Raw genomic sequence first — 26967 nt, forward strand, 5'->3', positions numbered from 1 at the left:
AAGGACGCCTGGGCCCTCCCTTACCTTTTCGTGCTTGGTGCCAATGAGGAGGTAGGTGGGGCTGTGCTCTGGGGGGTGGATCACCAGCGTGCAGTGGGAGGAAAGCAGCCGCCTGGTTCCTCCAGCTTCATAGTCCTCATCTGAGTCGCAGGACCGGTCTACTTCCTCTATGCGTGCGTCTCCCACAGGCAGACAGCCCAGGGGTCGCTGCAGACATAAGCCCTCCATGAATGGGAGAGCAGGGGTGGGAAAGCCCCTCTTCTCTGAAGCTCTGAGCTCTGGGGGTGAATGGACGCCAGGTGGGGAGGCACGCGGAAGGCAGCTCGCCTGGAGGAGCACGGCTCCCACAGGCCACATGCTCTGCAAGACCCAGCCAGCAGGCTCAGACAGCAGCTGCAGGACTTGGTGGGGGCAGGGACACTGGGCTCTGCTGCTGGGACAAGGAGCACAGTAATGTCTGAGAGACAGGAGAGCGGGTACTGCGGGGAGCTCATGGAAGTACCTTGTCCTCGTGGCTCCGGTAGTAGTAGAAGGTTTTCCCAACAAGAGCGCACCAGACCAGCTTGGAGTGGCCATGCTTAACCTGTGAGACAGAAATGAACGTACTTTATTGGAACCAGGAGGTCCTGGAAATAAATTCAGGACTGGCCAAGAAAAGCCAGAGGGAGGCAGTCAAACGCAGGTCTCTAGTGGAGATGTCATTCAGACTCCCTCCACTAGAACCCCTTTCATACAGAGGGCACTGTGGCATGTGCCATGTGGCACTGCTGTCACCCTTGGGCTACTCAGTGACCTACGGCCTGATGCTGAAGCAGGAACTGGACAATCAGAGGTCTCCTACAGCGATACGAGTGTGAAGAGAACTTGCTGGTTGGCAGAGACCACAGTTATAGGGATACCACAAGGCAGGGAAGAGGCGTGGCAGGCTGGAGCCCCAGGAACCAGAGACCTGAGGGAGCAGACACTGCACACAGGCAGAGACTGACATAAGCGGCCTGAAGGGCGCAGGCGCAGAGAGGACAGGCCCGTGAGCACTCTCGTGCTGAGCAGACACAGCTTTGGTTTTGAGGGCATCTGGTCTCCTTTCATGGGGTTAATAAATGCTTCTCTGCTCTCTGCAGCCAGAAGAGAACCTAGCTTTTGAGCAGATCCAGGATACTCTGACTCTTTGAATGGGTAGCCAGAGCCCACTTCTTCCCACTGCTAATCCTGAGGCATGGTGGGTGCACAGGGTAACCCCTAATAAACCACAGAGTGAGTAAAACATTCTAATCTTTTTAAAATTAAGTTTATTGGGGCACATGCCTATAATCCCAGCATTTGGGAGACTGAGGCAAGAGAATCACAATGAGGTCAAGGCCAGTCTAGACTATAAACTGAGCTCAAGGCAAGCCTGAGCTGTATATAATGAAACCCTGTCTCAAAAAGAAAAGAAGGTTCACTGGTAATGATCATAATGATCACATCCATCTTATCTTTCCCCCCAATCTTGAGAACAGTTGTTCTAACAACCCTGACCGCTGCTTCTGGGGAATCACATCATCCTTCCTGAGTGGCAACCACAAGGAAGCTCCTGGGGACAGCAGCCGTGGATAAGTGGGGAGCCCAGCACTTTGTGGCACCCCACACCCAGCTCCCCTGACTCAGCAGCCCCACTCCTCCCCACCCAGCCAGACTTCTACCTTGGTCAGCCAGCCCTTCACAGCAGGCTTGGTGCCCCCTTGAAGCAGGGCTGGTGGCCCTGTGGCCTGCACCTTCAGCAGGCTCTGCAGGGCGCGGATCCACTCCTCCAGCACGCTGGGCGAGTCAGCCATTAGGTAGTAGGTTTTCTTCTCAGAGATGAGCTACAGTGAGAGGACGAGGCGCTGGAGTGAGCATGGCAAGGTAGGCTCTCGGGGTGGCTCAGGTTCCTGAACCTCTTGGGCCTTCCTTTTGTGTAGTCTATTGCTGCCTCCTGTTATTCCTCATCTTTTCCTCCCTATCTTTCCCACTTTGTTATCCTGTCTGTCTCAGTTTCATTCCATTTCTCACATGCTGCTCCTTTCTTGTACCCAAAATCTAGGGTCACATCCTATTACCGATTTGAAGGCTTTCATTCATGTTCATTTTGCCATACCTTTGTCTTTATCATGGTCATGTCCGAAACTGGAACCTTAGCTGTCTAAAAACTGGTCTAAAACACCAACTGTGCTATGTGTGCTGTAGTCCCAGCACTATGGGAGGTTGAGGCAGGAGGATTCTAAGTTGGAGCCTCACTTGAACAACTTAGCACCTAGTGACCCTGTCTGAAAATAAAAGTTGGGCTAGAGATGTAGCTCAGTGCAAAGGCCTTGGGATCCATCCTCAGTACCAAAACAAAGCTGAGCGGCTAGGAGCAGACTCACCTGGAATGTCTGCGCGCCCTCCCCTCGAACAATCTGGCAATGAGAGTTGAGGTCCACTTGACCCTGCGGTTTCAGGATAACATCGTTCTGCAAAGAAAGGAACGGGGAGGAAAGCATTATAGAGGCTTTTCAGAGCACATTATTTACCTTTCATATCTTACACTGAGTCACAGGCCAAGGGGAAAGATTCCCACATGTCCCCACCCCTCCCTACACATGGGTAACTTATTCTAGATTCTGACTCTAGCTAAATGGAGCCATAATCAGGATCATGGGTCCTCTGACACAGGTCTCAAAAAGGATAGCATGAGCCTTTCAAGTTATGTCAAAGGCCACCACATTATTACTGACCTACAAGTTCTTACATTGTTTCTACTAATCAAGGCATAATGGATATATGCCTGCAGCCCCAGGTGCTCAGGAAGCTGAGCCCAGGAGTTTAAGACCAGCCTGGGCAGCATAGTAAGACATCTCAAAACAAATAATATTTCTACATCCTTATAATAAGAATGGCAACTAAGTGGCTTGTATATCACCATTATTATTCTTTCTAGTGTCACTGCAGACATTACTAATCAATCACAGCATGCTTCTTATAGAGGAATATAGACCCAGAATCCTTAACATGGAGTTGGAAACAGGTGTCACCAACCAGCTCGAGTTGCACAAAAGATGAGGTCCTTTTTGCCTTCTTTACAACATTAAAATTGGCTCTCAGCTGGGTGTGGTGGTGCACACCTGTAATCCCAGCACTCAGGACACTGAGGCTGGAGGATCACAGGGAGTCTGAGGCCAGCCTGTGCTACAGTGAGTTTAAGACCAGCCTGAACTATGTGGTAAGATCAAGACCACCCTGAACTGCATAGTGAGATCCTGTCTCAAAATACCCTAATAAATGGACAAATAATAAAAGATTAATATTGGCTCTCTAGGGAGGTTCTTACAAATGAGTTTCCAAATCTGATGCTCCATAATTCCAGACAGTAGGAGGAGGAAGTAGAGGAGGCACTAAATTTGTCAGAATAATCAGTGGGAGGTGAAGGCAACCTGGGAGCAGGCCTGGGAAACTGGCTTCGGCACCACCTAAAACAGTGCACCCCTGAAATCCCAACTACTCTAGAGGCAGAAGGACTGCAAGTTCAGTACCAGCCTGGGCAATTTAGAGATATCTCTCTCAAAAAATAAACGGGAGAAGCAGGCATGGTGGCACATGCCTATAATCCCAGCACTGAAGAGGCTGAAGCAGGAGGATCACAATGAGTTCGAGGCCAGCCTGGGCTACACAGTGAGTTCAAGGACAGCCTGACCTACATGGGCAAGACCCTGTCTCAAACAAACCAAAAAGTAAAATAAATAAGATTATTAAAAAATAATAAAAGGGACTTTGGTACATAGCTCAATAATAGAGTACCTTTGGGTTGGATCCCCAGGAAAGGAATAAGGGAGGAGGAGGGAGAGAGAGGAAGGCGAGGAAGGGAGGGAAGGGGCCAGGAAGGAGTGAGGAAAACACACCAGCTTCTGGGCGCAGAAGCTGCTAAGCCAGCTGGCCGAGAGCTGCCTGGCAGGTGGGCAGTCTCGGGGACCTGTTGCTCAGAGCCCCAGGTGCCAGTCAAGTCGCCTCTCCCCAGTGAGCTGTGGCCTTTGTCAGGCCACCTCCTCTTCTCCCCCGACTCCTGTGACCACAGTCTCAGTAAGACCCACCGGGGACTTGTAGTACATAATCTGTCCTTGTCTCAGGACAAACCAGCGTCTCTTCCACGTCTTCACGCGGCTCCCCATTTTCAGCAGGTAACCCGACTTCTCCAGTGATTCCTGAGGGGTGAAGGAGCACACAAGAAGAGGGGTGCAAGAGGAGGTCACTTGGCACTCTGGACATCATGTATACTTATTTTCTGGGCACCTGCTGAGGGTTGAGAGAGGACTAAAGGCCCTGAGGACTGAGGGCTCTTGTGGTGGTGGCAAAGACAATTTCTGGCCACTAGGAGGCGGCGGCAGCCGGACTGCGTGTGGAAGAGCTGGCCTTCAAGTGGCCTTGAAAGAGATGAGTCAGAGATGGCACCACTGATGAGGGTCAATCAGCCAGCCCCGCAGAAGGGCTCCTGCAGTGGCTGATAAAGGCAGGGCGGTGGGGTGATGTGGAATCAGATCTGAGCTCACTGCTGCCCTAGCAGGGGTGCCCATTGCCCCGCCTCAGGCTCCTCATGGAGCCTGTGTGTGTCTGCCTGTATCTAGGGCCACCTCCATTGCTCCACCAACACCATGCATCCGGGCCCACCCAGGCTCTCTGCTCACCATGCCCAGGCCCAGCCACTCAGCAGAGTAGCAGGAGGTGCGCTGCATTTTGTGTTCAGGCTCCGAGTAGTCGCTGTCCAGTGAGCAGGCGTCAGGGGGAATGGCGTAGTCACCCTCAGAGCTCAGTGAGGACATGGAGACCCCTGGCCAGAGGACAAGGAGTCAAGTCCCTCCCCTCCCCCAACACCCACTGCCCAGGAGCTGCCGGTCTTCAATGCCAACCCTTGGGATCCCTGAGTCTGGGGCTGAGAATAGATCTGCTGGGGATGCTGCCACCAGATCAAACAGGCCCCTTCTGCTCCCTTTCTCGTACCTCTCTTGATAGCCCGGGGACTGCCCAATCCACTGGTCTTCCTGCACTCAGAGCAGGGCACAGACATCCGGAAACTCGCCTGAGAGCTGCAGTCGTCATCAGAACCAGAGGACTCATCCATGAAGGGCACGCTGCTGATCTGTGTGGCTTTCTGCAAGACAAGACCCCGTCTCGCTGCAGCTCGGGCTGTAGAAGTCCTCCCCCTCCAACCTCCTGCAGGTGCTCTGCCCCTGTAGTCATCACCCAGCTGGGGTGCTGAGCAGACCATGGTCCCAAACGGTGTAAAGTCCTTCCTGCCTCACTCTTGGTCCTTGTATCCACTACCTCCTGTGGTTCCCCAAAAGCTGTCCCATCCAGACTGAATGCCTGTCCACCATGACCCTCACTCCCTACACTAGTGGGCCAGGGTGCAGGACAGGAGCTTTGCAAGTACATATGTGGGGATATGGAAATAGGGAGGCATCTTCTTGACTGGCAAACATCTGAAGAGACTGATTATCTCGATGTTGGTGACGATATGAGGAAAATTTGGGGAAACATCCTATAGGATGGCAAAGCATTTTTATTTGCTTTTTTAAAATGTGTGTTTTGGCCAGGGGTGTTGGTGCATGACTGTAATCTCTGCTCTTTGGAGGCTGAGGCATGAAGATCGCCACAAGTTTGAAGCCAACCTGGCTATATAACAAGACTTGGTGTCAAGGGGAAAAAAATGAAAGAAAAGAAAATATGAAGGACTGAGAATACAGCTCAGGCCCTGGTTTCAATCCCCAGCACTACAAAAAAACAAAGAAAGTATTCATTTTGTTTTGTTTAAGGGTTTGTGCATGTATAGTGCAAGAAATCAAACACAAGGCTTTATGCACATTAGGCAAGTGCTCTACCGCTAAGCTACACCCCAGCCCCCAGAGGGTTTTTGGAGAGTAATTTATAGGTACATGCTAAAGTTCACAACTTTCTCGTAATTTTCCCAGCGATTCCACCTCTGGTGTCCTATAGAAATACAGATATGTAAGCGCACGAAGATGCACATGCACAATGATGCTCGCTGCCACGTTTATTTTAGAAACAATAAGGACACAACTCTGAATTTGTGGAGGAGCACTGAGGGGTCCTACAGGGCCGCAGGAGGCGGCACTGACACACGGTCAAGGGAGCAGTCAGCGGGGGCACAGGACGGCCTTAGAACATGATCCCCCTTGGCTTTGTGTGGGGATTGAACCTGGGCCCTCACACTGACCTATATCCCTGGACACTTATGTATTTATGTATTTATTTAGAGACAAGGTCTTCTTTATCATTAAGTTGACAGGCTGGGCTCAAACTTGCAATCCTACTCAGCTTCCCAGGGGCTTACAGGTATGTGATGCTATGCCTGGCACATGATGCCCTCTGCGTGTGTGTGACACACACGCATGCACACTCACACATATGCATGAGAATGATAGAGAGGGATAAGGATGAGAGAAGAGAGAGACAAGGGGAAGGACAGAGGTGTGCTTGTGTCTGTATGCAGTCATGCATGCTCGCTTTTTGTAAATGCATCAGAGGACCTTACAGAATAAACACTAAATCATTCCTCATAGTTACCTCACATTAGAAATCAGTGAAAAGCAATATGAGAAATTTCACTTTTGGTCTCTCACTTTTCTATGACAAGTTTTGCCAAATATTACTATAAAGGTTCCAACCCAGTAGCAAAAAGGCAAAAATATGTATGAAAATATGGTGTGATTGTTATGTCTGATTTTTGTCTTAAAAAAGTGTACCAGCCTTATGAGAATATGTGTCTAAACACAAACACTTCAGGAAGGAGCCCCTGTCCTCGGGGCCGGAGGAGTGGGACAGAGTGGGATAGATACAGGCTTAACCTGTAACTTCTTACTTTGCCCACGTTCATACGGACTCAAATTTTTGTAAATGCAAAATTTGTACACCCAAAATGATAAATAATAAAAAACAATGTCGCGCTGAGCGCTCCCTTGGCCTCTCGAGCCCTCCCCAGGCAGCGCAGGCAGAGACAGTGTCTCTTCTGACAGGGCCGCCCCATCTCTTGACACAGTGGTTTCTTACCCCTTTCAGTGCTGTGTAGACAGGCACAGTGACATTCTTGTAGACAAAGCCACAGAAAGGCCCAGAGCACACAAGAGCAGGAGGGCTTGAAGCTGAGGAGAAACGAAGGGTAAGGGGAGGGCATAACCAGGAGGGGTCCGGGCAGATGAGGAGGAGGGCCAGGGCCTTTCTCATCTCCACTGCCTCCCTCACCGTGACACTGAGCGCCACGATCTCGAAGGAAAGCCCACACAACGGAATCCCAAAGCCTTGCATTTTCTCCCCCATCCACAAAGCTTGAGTTACAAACCATGTGCCCTTGGGGGCCCGTTGCTGTGGGGCTGGCAAGAGAGGGAGGAGCCAGTGGGCAGGACTCACCTGAATCAGGGCACAGGGCTCCCCTCCACAGCCTTGCCCTGCATACAGACGTGGTCGCTCCCAGCTCTGGGATGGGTTCTGACCCTGACTGCTTCCCCTCTGAGCCAGCTCTGCCGAGCTGAACCCACACAACTTCCTTCCAGTGCCAGGTGGCTCAGACAGTGCAAGCTTACTGCACTGCTCCTGGTGGGGACCCTGGCTATTGCAGTCTCCTCCTCCATGCTCACCCACCCTGCCACCAATGGCCCTCCTGAGCCTTCCAGCCTCTCAGTCTCAGACTCACCACAACAAGCAGCACTGCTACGAGGAGACACATCTGACACCTGCATGCCCGAAGTCGCCACAGCGTAGATGCGGCTCTCCTGGAAAGAGAGGTTCCAGAAGGTCAAGGCCAGGACTGTGCCTACCACAGCCCCTCCAGGGAGCAGAGGAAAAGCCTGGCTCTGCAAGTGGACACTGCTGGCTCCCCAACCAGGGTGGGCTGGGTACTGGGTGAGGACTCTCAGCCGGTTTCTTCCTTTCCAAGCCCCACTTCCTTCAGCTCTAACACAGTAACAATACTGACCCTCTGGAGGTTGCTGTGGAATCAAGGGAGAGTTAATGGCAACATTTAAGACTTGGACATAACACGTGATATCCAACAGATATCCATTCCCTCTCCTGAGTCCATCTTCATCCTTGGGTTGAGAGGAGGCCAGGTCAGTAATTTGTTCTCAGCATGTGGCCTGTGGGCCTCAGGATCTCACCCCTGAGGTTGGCAGTGTAGATAATGAGGAAGTCAAAGTCCCATGGTGAGAGCAAATTCTTTTGCAAGTCAGCTGCTGTATTTGGAACCTAAGATACAATGTCTTCCTACAATAATATCAGGGCTACTGATATCTCTGCAGTAATAACACCAAATCAGGGCTAGGCTTCAGGGCCAACCTACAAAGCCTACTTCAAGGCTGGGGGTTTAGCTCAGTGGCATAAGCACCTGCTTGGCAAACTCGAGGTCATGAGTTCAATACTCAACACTAAAAAAAAAAAGGCTACTTCACCCAAATGGGCTCAGGAACCCCGCAGAGCACCCTTGCCCTAGGGTGTGCCCAGGGCTGAAGCAGCTACCAGGCCTGGTGAGCTGATCTTCAGCTGGGCCCAGGTTGTTCTAGAGCTGTTTGTTCCACTCACCCTACAGGGAAAACAAAGGCCTCCCAGGTGATGGTGAGTCAAGGGCTGACTAGGGAGCTTGCTGCCCTGCAGAGGAGGCAGCTGGGGGCAGTCAGGCTGGGGATGGGCAGGAAAGGAGGTTGCACACTGGGGTGCAGCCTTGGAGCAAGGCAGCACCACTACAGGGCCTGGGGGGCAGAAGAGGAGGTGAGGATGGGTCAGGAGCAGGGAGGGGGCGTGGGGATGCCTGTACTTCCGCAGGGCAGCTAGCTGGGGTGCACATGGTGACACTGGGCATAGGGAAGATCATTTCTGCCCACAGTAGTCATGGGATTAAACCAAGGATAGGCCTCTAACTTCACAAAGGAAATGAAAGTTAGCTTGGAGGACTGAGGTTAAACAAAAGAAAGCACTGTTTGACAGACGGTATCCAATGCCAACCTTGCAAGGCTGATTAAGGATCAAGAGAAAAAGCGCTCTACAAATGCTAAAGGCAAATAACAGCTCTGACACCTCTGAATTCCCGGGCCTTGTTTTCCCCAGGTGGTTCCTGTCCAGACTGGACTCTCTAGCCACGATGGCTTTGGTGGCTTCCTAAGCTCACATGGAAAGGAATGCCCCTCCCTCAAGGGCCTCAGACAAGATGGCACTGTTGTCATTTCCCTCAGCAACGAGTCACAATGAGGACTGGCAATGGAAGAGTCTCAGACTGCTCTGGCTGAGAGGGAGCACTTAGGGGAGGACCTGATGTTGTCCCTGAACACCTGTATCCCAGGAGTGTAGCTGACACTCGTGTGGACAATGTCACCTGAAGCATTTTATTGTTTTTGCTTGTTTGTTTGGTTTCTGTTTCTCACTATGTTACACAGGCTGGTCTTGAACCACTGGGGTCAAGTGAGCTTCCTCCTGCCTCAGCCTCCCAAGTGCTATAGTCCCAGGGAGACCCTGACCTGACTCAGCTGTGCACCCAGTCTTGGTGTGGCCCTCGGAGCACTCAGCACTTGGGTCGGTGCCTCCCTGAACCAGGCCTTCAAGTGAAGCCTCTGGAAGACGCACATGAAAGTGAGGCTCTCCCAGCACTGGCCTGGGGAGGCAACCCTGCCGCAGGCACCCCGTGGCTCCTGCTGCCACGTATCAGTGCCATCTCATAGCACAGCAGCTCCTGGTCTGGTCGTGAGTAGCAAACTCTAGTCCCACCCCATCGGCGCTGGGCTCCAAAGGCAGCCTGGCCTGCTGCTAACTAACATGTGACCTTGCAGAAGGAGAGCACTGGGTCATACAGTTACAGGTGAATCCTAGTGGCTTAATCCTGGGACCTGTCTCTTAACCCTGACACGTACAGTAAGATCTCAAAGATGACATGAGGAGATGTGCACTGGCACCAGCTCGGCGCGTGGCACACAGCGAGTGCTGAGGAACAGACGGCCAGCACCACCGGCACCATTTTGGATTCTGACTCTGCCCCGCGCTAGCTGCGTAGGTGGGGAGCTCCCTGGCACCCGCCTCCCAGTGCTGCTGTGAGAATGCCAGCCTCTGCTCAGGCTCAGCACACGTGCCTGTTCACTTTAGCTGTCAACCTGACTTGTGAAGAGGCACTGACCACGGCAGAAAGTGCTGGTAGGAGATGATGCCCTGCAGCAGCAGGTCCCTGGGATGAGATTTTGGAGAACAAATCTCTCCTGGCGTTTCCTCTGCACTGTTTGTTTCCAGGCTGCTGTGAGTGGAGCAGCTCTGCCCCACTGTGCCCTTCTACCACTGACTTGCAGCCAGCTTACCACAGACTGAAACCTCTGAAACCATGAGCAAAAATAAACCTTCCTTTAAGTTGTGTGTCGGGTACCTGGTGCCACCATGACCAGTGCAACCAGGGCTGGCTCCACCCCAGCCCAGTCCCAAGGCTGCCTCTTACCCAGGATGGAAACCTGTGCAAGGGTGGTGTGGGTGGTTTGCTCCCCAGCCTCACATCCTCCAGCTTGGTGCTAGCTGCCTTCAGGCTTCCCCTCTCCTCCTCCTTCCCTGCTGGAGGCAGCTCCCCTGTCTCCATCTTCTCTGGTTCTTCCCGGAAGTCAGCACAGGTCTCCAGCTTGGAAAGGCCAGACGTGTGGACGGTTGACAGGGCCCCAACCTCAACATTCACCACATGCTCAGAGTGCCTGGGTCCAACAGAGGGCTGACTGTGGTGCCTTTTGGTCATCTGGATGCTATCCTGGGGAGAGCTGGGCACCCGAACCTTTGGAAGGGTCAGGCTGCTGCCAGGGCCACCTTCCCTGGCAAAGGTCTTGATGCCCAGGAGCACCCTCTCCTGAGCAGGGACCAGGCTGTCCCCGCAGGAGGCTGACCCACGCCTGGGGGCACCAGGCTTCATGCACAGCTGGCTGGGAAAGTGCTCGCTTTCCAGATGAGGCTGAAGCACCTTGGCCTTTGCCACTTCCCCAGGATGGAGTGCGCTGGAACTAGTATCTTCCACAGGGCTTCTAGCTTCAGACAGAAAACCTTTGCTCTCGGAAGCATCCAGAGAAGGTATGGGAACAGCCGCTTTAAAATCCGGAGCCTGGGAACCACCGTCCTGCCCCACAGGCTGGGCCCCCACCTCTGCAGGCACGGACTCCTGCTCTTGGGCTCCCTTGGGGATCACCGGCAGCTTCCCTGGAGGCCCCATCTGAAGGGCTGAAGTGGGAGCAAAAGCAAGACCAATGAGCATTCTCTCTCCTCCACCCCTTACCTGTCATAACCACATGCATCTCACACCCCCATGTGTACCCCTCACCCCCCACACATCCCCATGCACTGGCCTACCTTCTAGCGCAGCCTGAAGGGTGCCCACCTGCTCCATCAGGTGCTGATTACAGCTTTTCAGGTGCTGATTCTCCATCTCAAGCTGGGGGAGAAAGATGTGGATTTAGAGGGCAAGGGGTATGGCTCAGGAGTAGAGTCCTTGCTTAGCTCAAGGCCCAGCACTACAAAGAAAGAAGAAAAGGAGGAAAAGGAAAGAAAGAAGATGAAGATTTACAATACACAGCTCCTACAGGTCCAGATAGGTAACTCAAAATAAGATTAAAGTTCCAACCTTTGGAAAAGAAACTTGGTGCCCTCCTGACCCAGTGCTGTCCTCTCAGGGAGCCCTCCTCTTTCCTTCCCCTGTGCCAGCTGGTCTGGACTGAGGTTGAACTCTCCTTTGGCAGACCTGCTCTTTCCTCTTTCTAAAGCTTTTTGTTGGTTTGGCTTTTTCTTGTATTGGGGATTGAACCCAGGAAGCACTGAGATGCATCGTAACCCTCTCCCCTTTCTTTTTCAGACAGGGTCTTGCTAAACTGTCCAGACTGGCCTTGAACTTTCAATCATCCTGCCTCGAAGTCCAAAGTAGTTGGGATTACAGATGTGCACTCCCATACCTGGCTTATTTTTAACCTTCTTAAAATTGTGAAATGTGACATATGCACAGAAAGCTGCATCCTATATCAACAAACAGCGGAACAAATGACTCTAAAACTACTACTTAGATGACCACAGCCCAGGTTAATGGATAAAAATTGAAGCTAGGTGTGGTGGTTTATGCCTGTAAACCCTGCACTCTGGGAGGTTGAGGCAGAAGGACCCCAGGTTTGAACCCTGCCTGGGCAACTCAGCAACTTAGCAAGATCCTATCTCAAAATAAAATTTTTAAAAAATTAAGGAAGGCTAGTGATGAAGACCCTGTGTTCAATCTCCAATATCAAAAGTAACAATATCAAGGTACTACTAACAGCCATCCATGGTGGCATACCCTTGTAATCTCAGCTCTTGGGAAGCTGAGGCAGGAGGATTTTGTCATGAGTTCAAGGCCAGTCTGAGCTACATAGTGAGTTCAGGGCCACCCTGGGCTACACAGTAAGACCCTGTCACAAAAAAGTAATGATAATAATTGCCAGCATCCACACAGCTCTCTGTTGTGGCCCTTCACAGTCACACCTTCCCTGTTGAAAGTAATGTCCTCCGGAGCTCACCACATTCCCTTTTGCACTTACTGGGCTTCTCCTTCTCGGCAGGCCTCCCTATACTGGTTTATTTCTAAACTTTGGATGAATCAGACTATCCAGTATGTACTTCTCCAGGTCTGGTTTCTCTTGCTCCACCCACCACCTATGAACTCCACTCTCACAGTGGCTGCATTTTCTTTTGAAATAAACTCAGTAGACTTATTGAACATTGTTATCAAGGGCCATCTACAGCTGTGGGAATACAAAGACAAACCAGACACCAGTTCTGTCCCCATTCCTGCAGCCCAGCAAGCCACCTGGTGTGTGCACCTGAAGGAGGGGAGGGGAGGCACCACAAGCCCAGGCCCTCCTTCAGGAGGGAGCCACCCTTTGTGGAGGACAAAGCCAGGGGACGCATGTCCATCCCTTTCCAAACTACAAACCCCTTTCCTTTCTATTTTGTACTGTTTTGTTTTTGCAGCACTGGGGACTGGATCCAGGCCATTTGTACTGACCTTTATCTCAGGCCCTTTTTTATTTTTTATTTTGAGAAAAGGTTTCACTAAGTCACTGAGCTGCCTACTCTGAACTGGAACTTGGGATCCTCCCGTTTCGGCCTTCCAGAAATGCTGGGATTGCAGGCATGTGCCACTGTGCCCAGCTTTTTTTTTGACAGCAGCACTGTAGCTTCCAGTCCTAAGCTTCTTAAATACAGCTATAGCGACCTATCAGTAAAGAATGAATGGAGAGGAAAAGGGAAACACAGGCTACCAGGTACTCGGGTGGGTCGGCAGAGAACAAGGAGCAAGCGGCTGGTGGGTTTGGGAGAGATGAAAAGCTCTGGAATAGTGGTGATCACTGCACAACATTGTGTGATTTATAAAAACCATAGAGATAAATTGTATGTATATTTTGCCACAATTTTTTAAAAAGTTAAAAAGTCCCACCCAGGCGGATTGATACAAAAGAGCTGTCCTTGGACAGCCAGTCCTTCTCGTCCCTGTGTAGCCCCCCACTGCTGCTGGGACCAAGGTAGGCCGGGTTCAGAGAATCCTGCATCCTGGGAAACACAGTATGGCTGGAAAGGAGGTGCCTTCTCCCCGGGACCCCTCAAGGTCAGGGAAAGCATGTTTGTGAGGAGGCTGGTGCCAAGCCATGCACAGTCAAGCTGCTTCTGGGCTGGCGTTTCCTACAGCAGAGCAGCTCCCTCCCTGCCACCCGCAGGCCAGCCCGCAAGGCTAAAATGCACAAATTCTGTGTAGAATAATTTTAAAAAATGAAAAACATAAAAGCAGAAAGAAGAATGGAGGAGGACACAGGAGAAAGGGAGAGAGTGGACACGGCCTGAGTGTAGTCCTCAGGAGGAAACTGGTCAGCCTGGCCAGAAGCGACTCATTCTTTCTTTCCATACTTACACCCCGCACAAAGTCGGTCACAGCAGCGCCCGGGAAATGGTGGAGGCAGAGGGAAGTAGAGTCACCCGTCCCGGTGTTCAAACTGAACACAAGACAAGTGCTTGGCAGCAAGAAGGGCGGGCGAGAGCCCCACAGGAGCCAGGAGCCCCGGGGGGAGGCGACCCAGCCTAATTAGGCACATCGCTGGCTGGCCCCGGGCCGGTTCCTGACTCACTCACCTCTGTTAACTTCAGTGCCACCCACTCCTTGATCTTTGCAGCCTTTTTTTGAACAACTTTTGCTTCCTCGGCTCTCATCTGCTTCTGCAAGAAACATGAGGACTTCAGTTAATCACAGTGTCCCAGGCACAGTGAACAACCAGAGGGCAAACCAAAGGAAACATCAAATGGCTGAATGGGAACAGCCTAAAAGAAAAAAAGAGTTACATTCTTACAAACTCCTAAACATAATTCAAATCTCAAAGAGCCACAGAGGAAAAGACTACTAGATCTACATCATACCTATAAATTAGTGTACAGATGAAAATAGAGACTCCTTTAAATAAAATCAAAATACCAGTTGGGAAGAATTTATGACACAAATTACATACCTACAGAGGGCAATTCAAAATGAACAATCTAATATCAGCGAGGATGTAAGCAGGACATCAACAAAAAAATAAAGATTAAAACACACAAACACACATACCTAAAACCCATAGTTGAAAGCACTGCTAGGATTGGCTGGGAACTGACAGAGGACATCCACACAGAAAATGAGTCACTGAGCCTACTGTGGGGTCTGCTGATAGAAATGGATGGCATTGGAAATGGAGGTCCAGCAAGAGCTGGACAGACGAGACCATGGCAGAAGGAACAAACAGAACTGTGATGGACTTCATGAGATTGTGGAGGGGAGGGGGTTGAGCACAGGACCTGGCAGAAGAACATTCTAGAAGTCCTCTCAGATAGCAAGGCACAGGCCACACGCCTGTCATCTCTGCTCTGCAGGAGGCTTAGGCGGGAGGACTGCGGGCTTTGAAGTCAGCCTGGGCAATACAGGAGGCCCCGTCTATACAAAGGTACTCTGAAGAGCAGGAGAGTTGACTGCAGCTGTAGTGCTGGGCAGTGGCCTCTCCTGGGATCCCACGTGCTCAGCGGGAGGCCTTGATTTTCAGAGGAAGCGGCAACTTAGGTCTCTACCTACTTAAGTTCACTAAGACACTTTGGCCAAACGGCCAACCAAGGCTGACCACTGACCCTGCACTGCTGTGGTCACACTATAGCCAAGTATTGTGGAGCACGTGTTGGCAGGATACAGGCCAAGACAGATGGGGAAGAGCTCTCTTTACCAAGCACTGACCACTATATTATACACAGACTACCTGGCTTAATTCTCCCCAGAGCCTGATGAGGTGTTATAACCTCTATTTTATAAAGGGAGAAAAGGAGAACCAGTGACATTTTTGAGACAGGGTGACACTCTGTAGTTCAGTCTGGCTTTGAGCTATGTGGCCCAGACTGGCCTTAATCTAGCTGTAATCCTCCTGCCTCAGCCTCCCCAGAGCTGGGATTTAAGGGTGCACCACCATTCCTGGTTTGAGAGTAAGTGGCATAAGGAATATGTCTACGGTGAGAGAGCAACAGGAGCCAGAAGAAGGATTCACACCCAGAACAGTCCTGTGCTCACTGCAGCAGCACATATACTAAAATCAGAAGGGTGTCTGCAAGGTGTTTTTGCCTCTGTATCCCCTGCCTGACCTTCTGATAATTCGACCTCCATACAAAGGAATAGCTGGAGAGGGAATGAGTTTCCTGTCGTTCCAGGGCTCCAGTGGAGGGGCTCAGGAGGCTGTGGACCAATGGTGCAGATGTTGAGGGATTGAATGGTGCCTTACCTGCTTCTCCAGCTGTGCCTCCAGCTGGCTGATGAGCTCCACTTTGCCCTGCATGGCTTTCAGCAATTCTTGGTATTTCCGGTGCAGGCTGCCTGCAGAGTCCACATTCCTAAGATTGGACAGTTTTACCTTCTCTTCCATCACACCCACCTGAAAGTCACCAACGACCCTGTAAGGTTTCACACCACTCACACCATGAGTACAACGCCTAACGATGTGACTGCCAGCCAGGGCCCTTACGCATGACAGCTTGGGCCAGTTAATGAGTGACCTCTGTTAAGGCTTTTATTCAGGCAAAAGAAAGAACTGACAGGGGAGAAACTAACATTGGCTATTCTGAAAAGACAGGTTAGGTCTTGGGCCATGGAAATCGTCTCACTAGCTGGGCCATGGAATGCACTCATCAATGCGCTTGGAGCGCAAATGCTGTGTCTCTTCTGGGCTGAAATGCACACACCTCCGGCCCGATTCCCATCATGGCAGCCAAGAAGCTTATGTATGTAGAGCCAGTCAGAGGAGCCTCCTCTGGCCCTGACATGAGTGACCAGGGGAGCACGCACACTGGTGAAGCCACAGTAGATGGGCACCATGTGTGAGGATTAAATGGGATAAGTCGCCAAAACTGCCCACAGCAGAGTGAGCCTCTTTGTGGACTCATCCGTCCACTCCTTGTGCTGACCTGACCTGGGGACTTCCGTATTGACAGAATGTGCCCTGTATCTCAATTTGTTCCCAGACATACTGTAGTGTTTCTGACCTTGTAAGGTGCTCGTCAGTGCGCTGACCATGCCCACATGTGTCTGCGGGAGGAGCTGGGCACTGCCTGCACCTTGCACCAGTTTCTTCCTGTTACCTGGGTCTCTGCCTTCTCCGCTCGCTCCTCAGCCTCCAGCAGCCTCTGCTCCAGCTCCTGCATCTGCTCGGTCAGAGAGGGAGAGAGGAAAGGTTAGGTGGTGCCTCTGATCACAGCATCAGGACCACAGAGCAGAGGTGCAGGTGCCGCTCTCGGGCCAGGCTGCACTGCCCGCCTCAAGTGGCTCCAGGGTGTAGGGAGAGATTCCCAGCAACACTGTTCCCCAATCCTGAGGGTCTTGGCAGATGAAGAGCTGCAGGCACTGAGAAAGCCACAGCCCTGCTCATGATCCTATGTAGGTGGTGGGAAGGTCCAGGTCCAGAGACCTGCATTCCCTCTCCTTCCCATCCTCTATGAATCATGACTGACCAGGTGTGGCAGGGCACGCCTATCATCCTGAGATAGGAGGTCAACATGAGTCAAGGCCAGCCTGAGTTACATGGTGAGTCCCAGCTCAGCCTCTATGACGTAGCAAAACCCTGTCTTAAAAAACAGTGAAAAGGAAACACTAAATGGAAAGGCCTGAAATTTCCTAGGCTGACTTTAAACTGAGTATTTGCTCTATAGCTTGAAAGACACAGACTTCCATGGGAACTGGTAATTCATACACATGACCATCTGCAGCCATCATCTGACATTTTCCAATTTTCTGATTTTTTTTTTCTTTTTGAGACAAGGTCTCACTACACAGTTCAGGCTGGCCTTTGTAGCCCAGGCTGGTCTCGAATTCACAATAATCCTCCTGCCTCAACCCAGAGTGCTGGGATTATAGGTGTGTACCACCATACCTCGATTGTAAAGTCATCTGAGAAAAATATTCGTCTCCCTATTTTGAGATGGAAACCAAGGCAGAGAGAATAAATCTGGGTCTTGAGAGAATAAAGCTGGGTCTTCCAGCTGGCCATCTTCACTGAGGTCATGAGTGGCCAAGGACCCTGGTCAGAGGCAGGAGTCACTATTACTGGCCACGTAGCAGGCCACTCCCTGCAGCCTTCTGCAGTGTGGCCCTGTGATGCAAAGGGCAAAGGGCAGGCACAGCAGGCATCCTCTGCACCAGGGCCCAAGCTCCAGCTGCTCCTGGATGCTGCCAGCCTCCAGTCATTCTTGTCCTCCTGCCAAGGACAGCTGACACTCAGGCATGCTGTATTCACTTCTGTGCTGTGGGATATTTTTCTCTAGAACTTGTTCCTGGACACTGAAAATATTCTGAGTATTCCACAGCTGTTTTAGGAAAGCACGGTCAGCGCCCGTGTATCTGCTATCATCCTTGACAGTTAATATTCTGCTGTCCTTTTCTGAAAAGCATATTTTCAACCTCACGTTTCCCTCATTTTTATGAAAATTAATTCTCTACTGCTGCTGGACTGCACCAAGATGTGTCTTCAAGTTTTCACACTCTCCTTTCAACCCCAGCATGGCCACTTGTCACTCGGTCCTTCAAAGGCCCTTGGCCCACAGACCTCTGACAAGTGGCACCCTCGTTGGCTTCCCTAGGACTCTGTCCTCAGCTGTCCTCCTTATGGAGGGTGCAGGTGTATCAGCCAAGGAGGCACAGAGGTTTCGGCAGCTAAGGATCCACTTTCACCAGCCACATCAAAGATTCACAAGCTGCCTTAACTGGCTGCGGCAACCTGACTTGTCACCAACCTGATGGTATTCAAGCCCCAAGCCCGCAGTTCTTTGTTCCATGTGGTGGTGCTGTGCCAGAAGGAACAACAAACTCTCCCCTGCATGGCCAGCCCAGGCCAGCCAGGCCCAGGTATGGCCTGAGCTGAGAGTCACCCCATCCTAGGTCTCAACTACTCCTGGGAAAAGAGTGTTCAACTATTCCTATCACAGGCCAGGCGTGGTGACGCATACTTGTAATCCCAGCACTCAAGAGGCTGAGGCAGGAGGATTGCCACAAGTCTGAGGCTAGCCTGGGCTACACAGTGAGACCCTGTCTCAAAAAACCAACAACAAAACAAACAAATAGAACAAACTTTAAGTTGAGCACATAACTTCAGAGTGAAGGCCACATTCCCAATCTTCCTCACAACTGACACATCCACACAACTAATGCCTGGCCGGAGGGGTGTGTGTGGCAGGAATGCATGCAATCTCTGGTCATGTGCTTGGAGGGAAGGGTTGGAATGACGCTATCAGTGTGAAGCCTCTTCATGCAAAGGACGCTGCCCTAAGAAAGAAAGAAACATCTGTCTTTTTGCCCAGTGTTATTTTAGGTTCTTTCTTACAGCGGCCAAACTATAATCTACCTAAAACAGAAGGCAGTAATTTTTTAAAATTGATCCTGTCTAGACTCACTCTGCCTTCTGAATCTCAGGCTTCACATCCCTCACCAGGGCTGGAAACTTTCTAGCCATTATTTCTTCAAGCGCTCCTCTCCTTGTGTTCTTCACTCCAGAGTTGCATCTGGTGTGCACAGGGTCACCCTACTGTCCGCTCCTCGGCGCTGGGTCAGTTTCTCTGTGCCGCATCGCACGATTCCCTCGGGTCTGCCTTCCATTCATTTCATCCATCTTTGCTAATCAGTGTCACTCAATTTGCTAATCTGACACTCAGTTAATCTATCCAATAAAGTTAATTTCACACCAGGCATGGTGGTGCACACCCAGGACTTGGAAGGCTGATGCAGGAGGATCACTATGAGTTGGAGGCCAGCCTGGGCCTCACAGTGTGTTCAAAACCATCCTGAACTACAGTGACACCCTGACTCAAAAAAAAAAAAAAAAAAAAAAAAAACCCGGGGATTTAGTTTAGTGGCACAAGCACCTGCCTGGCATGTGCAGGGTTGTGAGGTCAATCCACGGTACCAAAAAAAAAAAAAAAAAAAAAAAAAAGAAAACTAATTTCAGTGGAAACACTTTCTGTTTTAGAAGTTCTATCCAGTTTTCAAGTTCACTTGCTCTTTCTTGTCTCTTGGTTTCAGTTTTGTCCTATGCCTGTGACAGTTTTGAACACACTGCATGGGCTCCTGTCAGCAGCTCTATTACCAGAAGTCCAGCTGTGGTTGTGGCCGCGGACTGTCACTCACTGCCCACTGCTCCCCAGGCAGCAGTCACTCTGGATTACAGACCCATCTTCCCTAGGGGCCTTTTCTCTGTGTGGATCCTGAGAGATCTGGAGCGAGGTCCCTCCAGAGAGGGTCCGCGTCTATTCCTAGAAGGTTTCCCAGGGCCTCTGGCCCAGAATTTACGTTTCTTTAAACATGCAGGTGGTATGAACCCTAATGTGAAACCATTACCAGTGTTGAGTCCCGGAAGACTTCTCTCTCTTTTTCTTTGCTTTACTTGTCTCTCCCCTGAGTTTTAACTAAGCATGAGAGGCCGCCACCATCCCCTCACCTGGGTGGGTGAATGTTTCCCACATTCACCTCTTCATTCAGGATGTGGCTGTGATAGATGCGACTTTACCTGGAAGGCTCAGTCTCAGCCCCACCCTCCAGGTAGCCAATCCCACCTCTGCCTCCGCAGAGGGACAGATGCAAACCCGACAGTGTCACTAGAGAGAGGCCGCTGCCTGCCTGACCGCAGCTATGCACTGAGCACCTCTTGCATTCTCCCTCTTCATTTTTCTCTCATTTTTCTCAGTGGCCAGCTCTCTAAGGGCTTCATTTTGGACCTGGTGCTTTTTGAGACAGTGTCTTATTATGTTGTCCAGGCTGGTCTCAAACTCCTGAGCTCAAGCCGCCCTTCTGCCCCAGCTTTCCACGTAGCTAGGATGACAGGTGCACATCACTGTATTCATTGGGTAGCTTGTGCTTTTAAAGTTATTTCTGTTGTTCTCATTACTAGCAATAGACCTTTCTCCTCTCTGAGTAACTACCTCATCCTTTTCTGCCCTCACAGCCTAACCCTAATATCACAGCCTAAGGCACGCTTCTCCAACTTTATAGAGTACAAACTATTTTCTGAGAGCTTGGTAAATATGGAGAGCACTTGCAGCATCCTGAGGACACAGGCCAAGAGGACTGAGCTGGGACCTGGAGACACACATGCTTAGCTAGCAAGCACTCTGGGTGGTTCCACCACACTTCAAGAACCACTGTCTAAGGTTGGCTGCCCCTTTTCTGAGGTGGGTGAACCCTTCCATTTTCAGGACAGTATCTGGCAGCACCCACAGGAACCTAAGGGCACCTGTCTTGCACAGTCTGAATCAAGAGACAGCAAAGCCAACAGAGGCAAGGTCCAAGAGTTCTAGTACAGGTTGGCTGGATGTGATGGATCACTGTGAATCCAAGGCCAGCCTGGGCTACATAGTGAGTTCAAGGCCAGCCTGAACTGCCAGCAGAGGCATGCCACTGACTTGCCTTCCTGGTTCCAGGTTGCAGGACAGTCAATAAAACAGGTCATTTATTCTGACTTAAGCCATCAGGACTGTGTCAGTACCTGGAAACAGGATTTTACTTTTGTGCTATGAGAGAAAGGTTTGCAGGGGCTGGGGATTTAGCTCTGCAGCATGAGCACCTGCCTGGCAAGTGCAAGGTCATGAGTTCGATCCCCAGTTCCAATTAAAGAAAAAAAGAAAGAAGTATTTGCTAAGCAGATGAGTCAAAACTACAGAGCATGGATGTTTTAATCTACACAAATTTATGTTTTTAAGTGCAGGTCTCCATTCTCTAAATCAGTCATGCTTCAAAATGCCTCTAAAAGTCAGCTGTTTCATTTTTTATTTTTTTGAGACAGATCTCACTCAGTAGTTCAGGCTGGCTTTGAACTCTCTATGTAGCCCAGACTGGCCTACAGCTTGTGCCAATCTGCCTGCCTCAGCCTTTGGAGTACTGGAATTACAGGCATGCGCCGCCATAACCACCAAAGCCAGCTGTTTAGAGCGTACATCTTCCTGAGGACCTGGGATTTAGCTCAGCAGCATAAGTGCCTACAAAAGGTGGTGGGCTTCCTAGAGCAGCCTGTAAAGATACCTGTTTCCATTTTAGATAGATTCTGTGCCAGGCACATATGTGACTTGAAATAATTCTTGAAATAACCCTGAGAGGGGGACATCTGTGTCCCTTCCTTTGAGGTGAAGGGCCAGGGTTACAAAGCCAATAAGCCACAGAGTCAGGCAGGGTCTGGCTCACCCCAGCCCGTGTGGTGGTCCCCAGAAAGCCAGGCAGCCTTTGGTAGCTCAGGCACTAAGCAAGTGATCAATAGGGAGGAGACCTGCATCCTTCTCTCCTAAACACTATGCTGCCCCACACTGCCAAGAAATGGGCAGGGAAACACAGAGCCTCCACTGGAGCCTGCGGTGGCTCAAGAGACGACAGAGGACCGAGATTCCTATCGCCTCCTGGTGTGCTGTGGACAGGGTCGGCGCAGGAGGGAACGCCAGATGACAGGGTAGTAAAATGCTGAGCTTGGTCACAAAACCAACAAAAGACGACCTCAGGTTTTGCTTCGCACGTGTGGAAAAGTATGTAATTGAAACTGTAACTCTGGCCCTCCCTGCCGACCCTGAAGTACTGAGGAGCTCCCCACTCTCAGGACTCACCTTGTCAGCCAGCAGCTCCCTGATCTTGCTGGCCTGGAGGCGAAATCGGACAAGCTGTGTCTCCAGGGTCAGGCAGCGCTTCTGCCAGTCTACACTGGCCTGGGTGCCCACCTGGAGTTCTGCCATGGTGACCTCAACTGCTGGATACTCCTGGGAACTCTAAGAACCAGCACGGAGAGAAGAAAGGGTAAGTGTGTGGAGTGTGATGTGGGGAAGGGAGGAGGAACTAGGGAAGACGGCACACAGCGCTGGGGAAGGAAGTGGCCATTGCTCTGGGTCATGCTCCCAGCTTAGCTCACTGGGTCCCCTGTGGCAGAATTTAGGTGACAACCTCAGGAAGTCATAAAACCTTAAGGAAAACACGAGCTTCTTTTTAAGGAAGTGAAAAGTAGGGCTCACTGTTCATTTGGTTAGCCAATCAACAACCATTTATAAGCCAGACACTGTTTTAGGCCCAGGTGTATAAAAGTAAATACAAGAGGCCCCTGGTCTTCAGAGTTTTTCAAGGAACTCTTACACTCAAAATTAAAATGTGAGCTGGTGAAACAGTGCATACCTGTAAGCCCTACTACTACTTCTCAGAAGGTTGAGGTGAGAAGATTGCAAGTTCAAGTCCAGCCTGAGCAACTTAGTGAGATCCACTCTCAAACTAATAAAAACGGCTACAGGTATAGCTTAGCACTTCCTGGGTTCAATCCCCAGTATCAAAAAGAAGAAGAAGGAGAAGGGAAAGGGGAAGAAGAGGAAGAGGGAGAGGGAGAGAGACAGGAAGAAGAAGCCACAGCAGCAGAAGCAGAAAAACACCGTCACAATTGCTAGCTGATATGTGGATAAATGGGAGTAGTGGTTATGGTATTTAGGAAAGGCTTAAAAATGAGTAATAGATTCGTCCAAGTTCACACAGCTAATGACAGGCAGAACCCTGAGCTCCAGATTCCTGTTTTTTTTTTTAAAGTAGGCTCGGGATGACGATGTGCAATGTATGTACCATTGTTAGCCCGATGGACACACTTTAAAATTTTTTTCTTCTTTCTTTTTATTTATGAATAAAATGGGTTAAAAAAAAATAGAGTAGGACAATTTATTGGAGAAAAGGGATGGGGAATGTGAACAGCGCGAGAGACAGGCGGGGTCCCAAATAGAGCCTGATTCCACTCACACCGCTGCGGCTGTTAGACAGGGAAAGTGAAAAGGAAATATGCTTTGAATTCCCTTAGTAACTATCCATCCAGGTAGGACCCTGACGATTCCTACCTCAGAACAGACAGGCTCTCCACCCCTCTTCCCCTTCAAGTTACAAGGCACAAACCAGAAAATCGCCGGATATTTTGCTGCAGTCCCTGGAGTAGCGCACAAATCTTTGGAAAAACTTAGTACAAATTCAGAACCAATTAAGTAGCCACCTCTAATAGCTCCAGACGCAAGAATTTCCCCAGATGCCTTCTGGGTGTATTTGGGAAACAAACTAGGTCAAGGATGAGAAAAGGAAGAAGCAGTAGGAGTGTGATCAGAGATAAAGGCGCTTCAGGTTTTAAACCTTCCCTTTCACAGGAGCCGCGCGGCCGGCCGCAGGAAACTCAGCAGCCCCGCTGTTGCCACAGATCACCTCCAAGCAACAGGGCGCCCCTGTCTTGCGGGCGGGCAGTTTCCATGACAGTTTCCCCCACTTCTGACTTTGGCTGCTCTCTCTCCCCTCGTGCACTATCAACAGCTGTCATTCGTGAGTCCTTGCTGTAAGCTAGGTGTGTGCAACCTCAGTGCAACCCGGAGACCACAGGTGTGCGCTCCTGTCCAGGCTCACACAGGAGGACACCGAGCAGCAGAGAGGGCACAGCTCCACAGTGGGCTTGGATCTGGTTCTACACCTGTTTAACTACTGTGTTCTTTTTTTTTTTTTTTTTTTAAGGGGAAAAAAAGCAAAACAGAAAAAAAGGATAGAAATAATACAGAATTTCCAAAAAAAAAAAAAAAGTAAGAAATCACTAGTTGATAAATTACATATTATTATCTTAGAAGTACTTGCCCAAGTCACAAAATCAAAGCAGAAAAAGTGAACAATCAAACAATGACAGTACAAACCATTCTGTTTTATGAACTAACAAAAACTTATTAGTGAAGTTATCTATCTCCCACACTTAAACATACATAGTTATATCCTTTAGAGCACTTTCTTTCTCCTTCATTATTATATCTATTATACATTTTAGATCTTAATACTCATTCAGTTTTTATCATTATTTTTATACTAAAGAGACAATACGATATTTACAAATGTGAGTCTGATTTATTTCACTTACGAGGATAGTCTCAAGTGGCCTCCATTTATCTATAAAAGCCTCAAGATCAACTTTTTTATAGCTCAGTAATATTCCATGGTATAAAAATACCACATCTTTTTCATCCATTTTGTGGTTAATGAGCATTCTGGTTGTTTCCAAGATTCAGCTATTATAAATTGTGCTGCTACAAACATGGGTGCATGTATATTACTGAGACATGACCTTTTCAATTTTTCTGGGAAAATACCCAGGAAGGGAACTGCTGGATTGAATGGAACTTCCAATCCTAGTTTATTAAGGAATTTCCATACTGATCTCAACAGTATCCACTGTGCCCTTAACCCATCATTAGGACAGGCTAGGAACAGAGCGCGGTGGTAGAACGTTTGCCTGATGTGATTTCAAAATAAATGAGGTACATTGTTAAGAGTGAGAAAAACCATTTATAAAATATTTCACCAGTCTTAGCACTAAGGTGAAATCGTATTCCAGATTTTCCCAAGCACCTGGGCTCACTCATAATCTCCATACGCACAAATGCTTAGCGTGTGTGCTGACATTTCCTTTTAAATACAGTCAGTAGACCTGCCGAGAAAAGCCTAGCAGTTAAACACTGATATCTGGTATCTAATTTTCTTGGTTCTGGGCTTCTCAGCACACTGGACACATGACCTCAGCTGGGCTCGCCCAGAACTGTCATCCCAAACAATCCCAACTCTGTAACCTCCCAGCCATCCCCGCCTCAAAAGACTGGGACCAACTGGAACGGGCAGGAAGACAAAAGACAAAACAAAACATGACCTTCTCTGAGCTAAGATCACAGCTGAAAAGACAAAACAGAACCCTGTAGAGCCTCCAGAGAGGCTAAGAGGCTTTATGTTTGATTTCCTTTGTCATTTAAGGGATTTTGCCTTTCCTCCTATAAACAGAAAGTACTGCACATCTGAGACTAGGACCTGGGCATTTTGCAATCTAGCCCAGGGCTAAGAATTACCAATAAAAGCACCCAAGTAAAACCAAAAGGACAGGGGAAAGAAACAAATGTTTGTGTAGTTAAGAGTTCAAATAATTTTAATTCACTTTTACTGATCGTCAAAACTGCTGCTCAGATTCCAAGGGGAGAGAGGAAACCCAAATTAATCACAATCTTTGGGACTCTGGAATTTAATGTCATTAACCTCTGCATAGCCCTGATACACCTAGCGTTTAGGGAGGGCTTTCCCCAACCGAATACCTTCATGACATCACAGTTCTGGACTCACCAAGTGGTCTGGTTAATCCGCTCGCTGCCTGGGGGATGCTGGCAAGCTCTAGAAGAGGCTGGGACTCGTGCTAGACCTGCCTCGGCATGCAAGGAGAGTTGAGAGGTTTGGAAATAGATCTGGTTCAAGGTACCTACTGCCAAGCAGAAGGCCTGGAGGCTTTTCCGGCAGAAACAGGTGGTCCAAGCAACAGCTATAAAATAAGGGATGTTTAGGGAAGATGCCAGAGAGTTGAGCCTCACCTGCTAAGTCACCTTATACTTGTACTTCCCATAAGGAAATGTGAGGATGAGCATAAATGAACACCTGACATTTACAAAATGACTCTTAACTTTCCAAAGCATGTGACTGTGTGTTCACTCATTACCCTGAGACAGAGGGCAAGTGCAGTTATTCACAACAAACAGATAACTCATCACATCAGTGACTGGCGGAGAAGCACAGAGCTGAGCACAGAGGCACAGAGGAACCCTGATTTCCCAGCAACTAGAACAGCCCTCTTTCCACGATGCTTCAGTGGTGGCAGCAGGCATCGGTGCTACCAGGCTTGCCTAACACAAATACATCACTAATGGCAGAAACAGATCTGAGGGCTGGGTGTGCAGCTCAGTGGTAGACTGTGTGCCTAGTATGCATGAGGCCTGAGCTTGAGCCCGGGATCACCACCACAACAGCAAAAATAGTGAACCGAAAGCAAGCTGAAAACAAGACCTAGCTCATTTTTTTATGTTGAAAGCCGCAAAACACATAAGCAGGAACAGTACAATTTAATTCCTATGTGCCCCATCTAGCAACAATTATCATCAACTCATGGCCACTCTTGAGAAACCCAGTTCTCCTGATCCTGTGGTATCCTGAATGCTAAACCACTGGGCAGGTGAGTCAAAGGACTCCCATGGCCTTGATGCTCTGAAGCCCCCAAACCTTCCAGCACTCTGCTTATGAAGCTCAGGTTGGCCTCGAACTCACAGAGACCCTCCTGCCTCAGTCTGGAGTGCTGGGATTACCAGCATGTGCTGCCACACCCTGCACTCTCCAGCACTCTGGATGAACCGAAAAAGTGCCCCAAGAGTCAGTGGGCTCTGCCTCAGAGGCAGGGCCTCAGGGTAGGGCTGGTAATGGAAAAGAGTTTCAAGGAGTCTTTGCTGACCTCAGATTTGGGACCTATGTCAGAGATAAACACAAATGTGACCTGGGAATTTAGCGATTTGACCAAAATTTGACAAAATGTGAGATTAAATTTAATTAAGCCAACTTTTTTTCCCCTAATACTA

The 26967-nt window shown here is 49.8% G+C and overlaps 1 protein-coding gene across 3 annotated transcripts in view; it reads right to left on the reverse strand.

Annotated features, from left to right (window-relative positions):
* Window positions 1–26967, reverse strand: part of Plekhh1 (pleckstrin homology, MyTH4 and FERM domain containing H1) — a 46751-nt gene that overhangs the window by 17090 nt on the left and 2694 nt on the right. For all 3 annotated transcript variants that reach the window (XM_003472361.5, XM_063241168.1, XM_063241169.1), the window contains exons 2-16: window positions 22153–22311; window positions 16663–16725; window positions 15810–15959; window positions 14152–14235; window positions 11359–11440; window positions 10472–11229; window positions 7700–7778; window positions 7060–7151; window positions 4990–5140; window positions 4677–4819; window positions 4086–4196; window positions 2385–2471; window positions 1683–1844; window positions 503–583; window positions 25–207 (exon numbers count right to left, since the gene is read on the reverse strand). In XM_003472361.5, coding sequence (XP_003472409.2) covers window positions 25–207; window positions 503–583; window positions 1683–1844; window positions 2385–2471; window positions 4086–4196; window positions 4677–4819; window positions 4990–5140; window positions 7060–7151; window positions 7700–7778; window positions 10472–11229; window positions 11359–11440; window positions 14152–14235; window positions 15810–15959; window positions 16663–16725; window positions 22153–22278 — 2352 coding nt within the window. In that variant the 5' untranslated portion in view covers window positions 22279–22311. The remainder of the gene's footprint in view (window positions 1–24; window positions 208–502; window positions 584–1682; window positions 1845–2384; window positions 2472–4085; window positions 4197–4676; window positions 4820–4989; window positions 5141–7059; window positions 7152–7699; window positions 7779–10471; window positions 11230–11358; window positions 11441–14151; window positions 14236–15809; window positions 15960–16662; window positions 16726–22152; window positions 22312–26967) is intronic.

Source organism: Cavia porcellus, unplaced genomic scaffold, assembly GCF_034190915.1.
Source record: "Cavia porcellus strain 051 isolate PalLab524CR breed Dunkin Hartley unplaced genomic scaffold, mCavPor4.1 scaffold_31, whole genome shotgun sequence".
Lineage (NCBI taxonomy): Eukaryota > Metazoa > Chordata > Mammalia > Rodentia > Caviidae > Cavia > Cavia porcellus.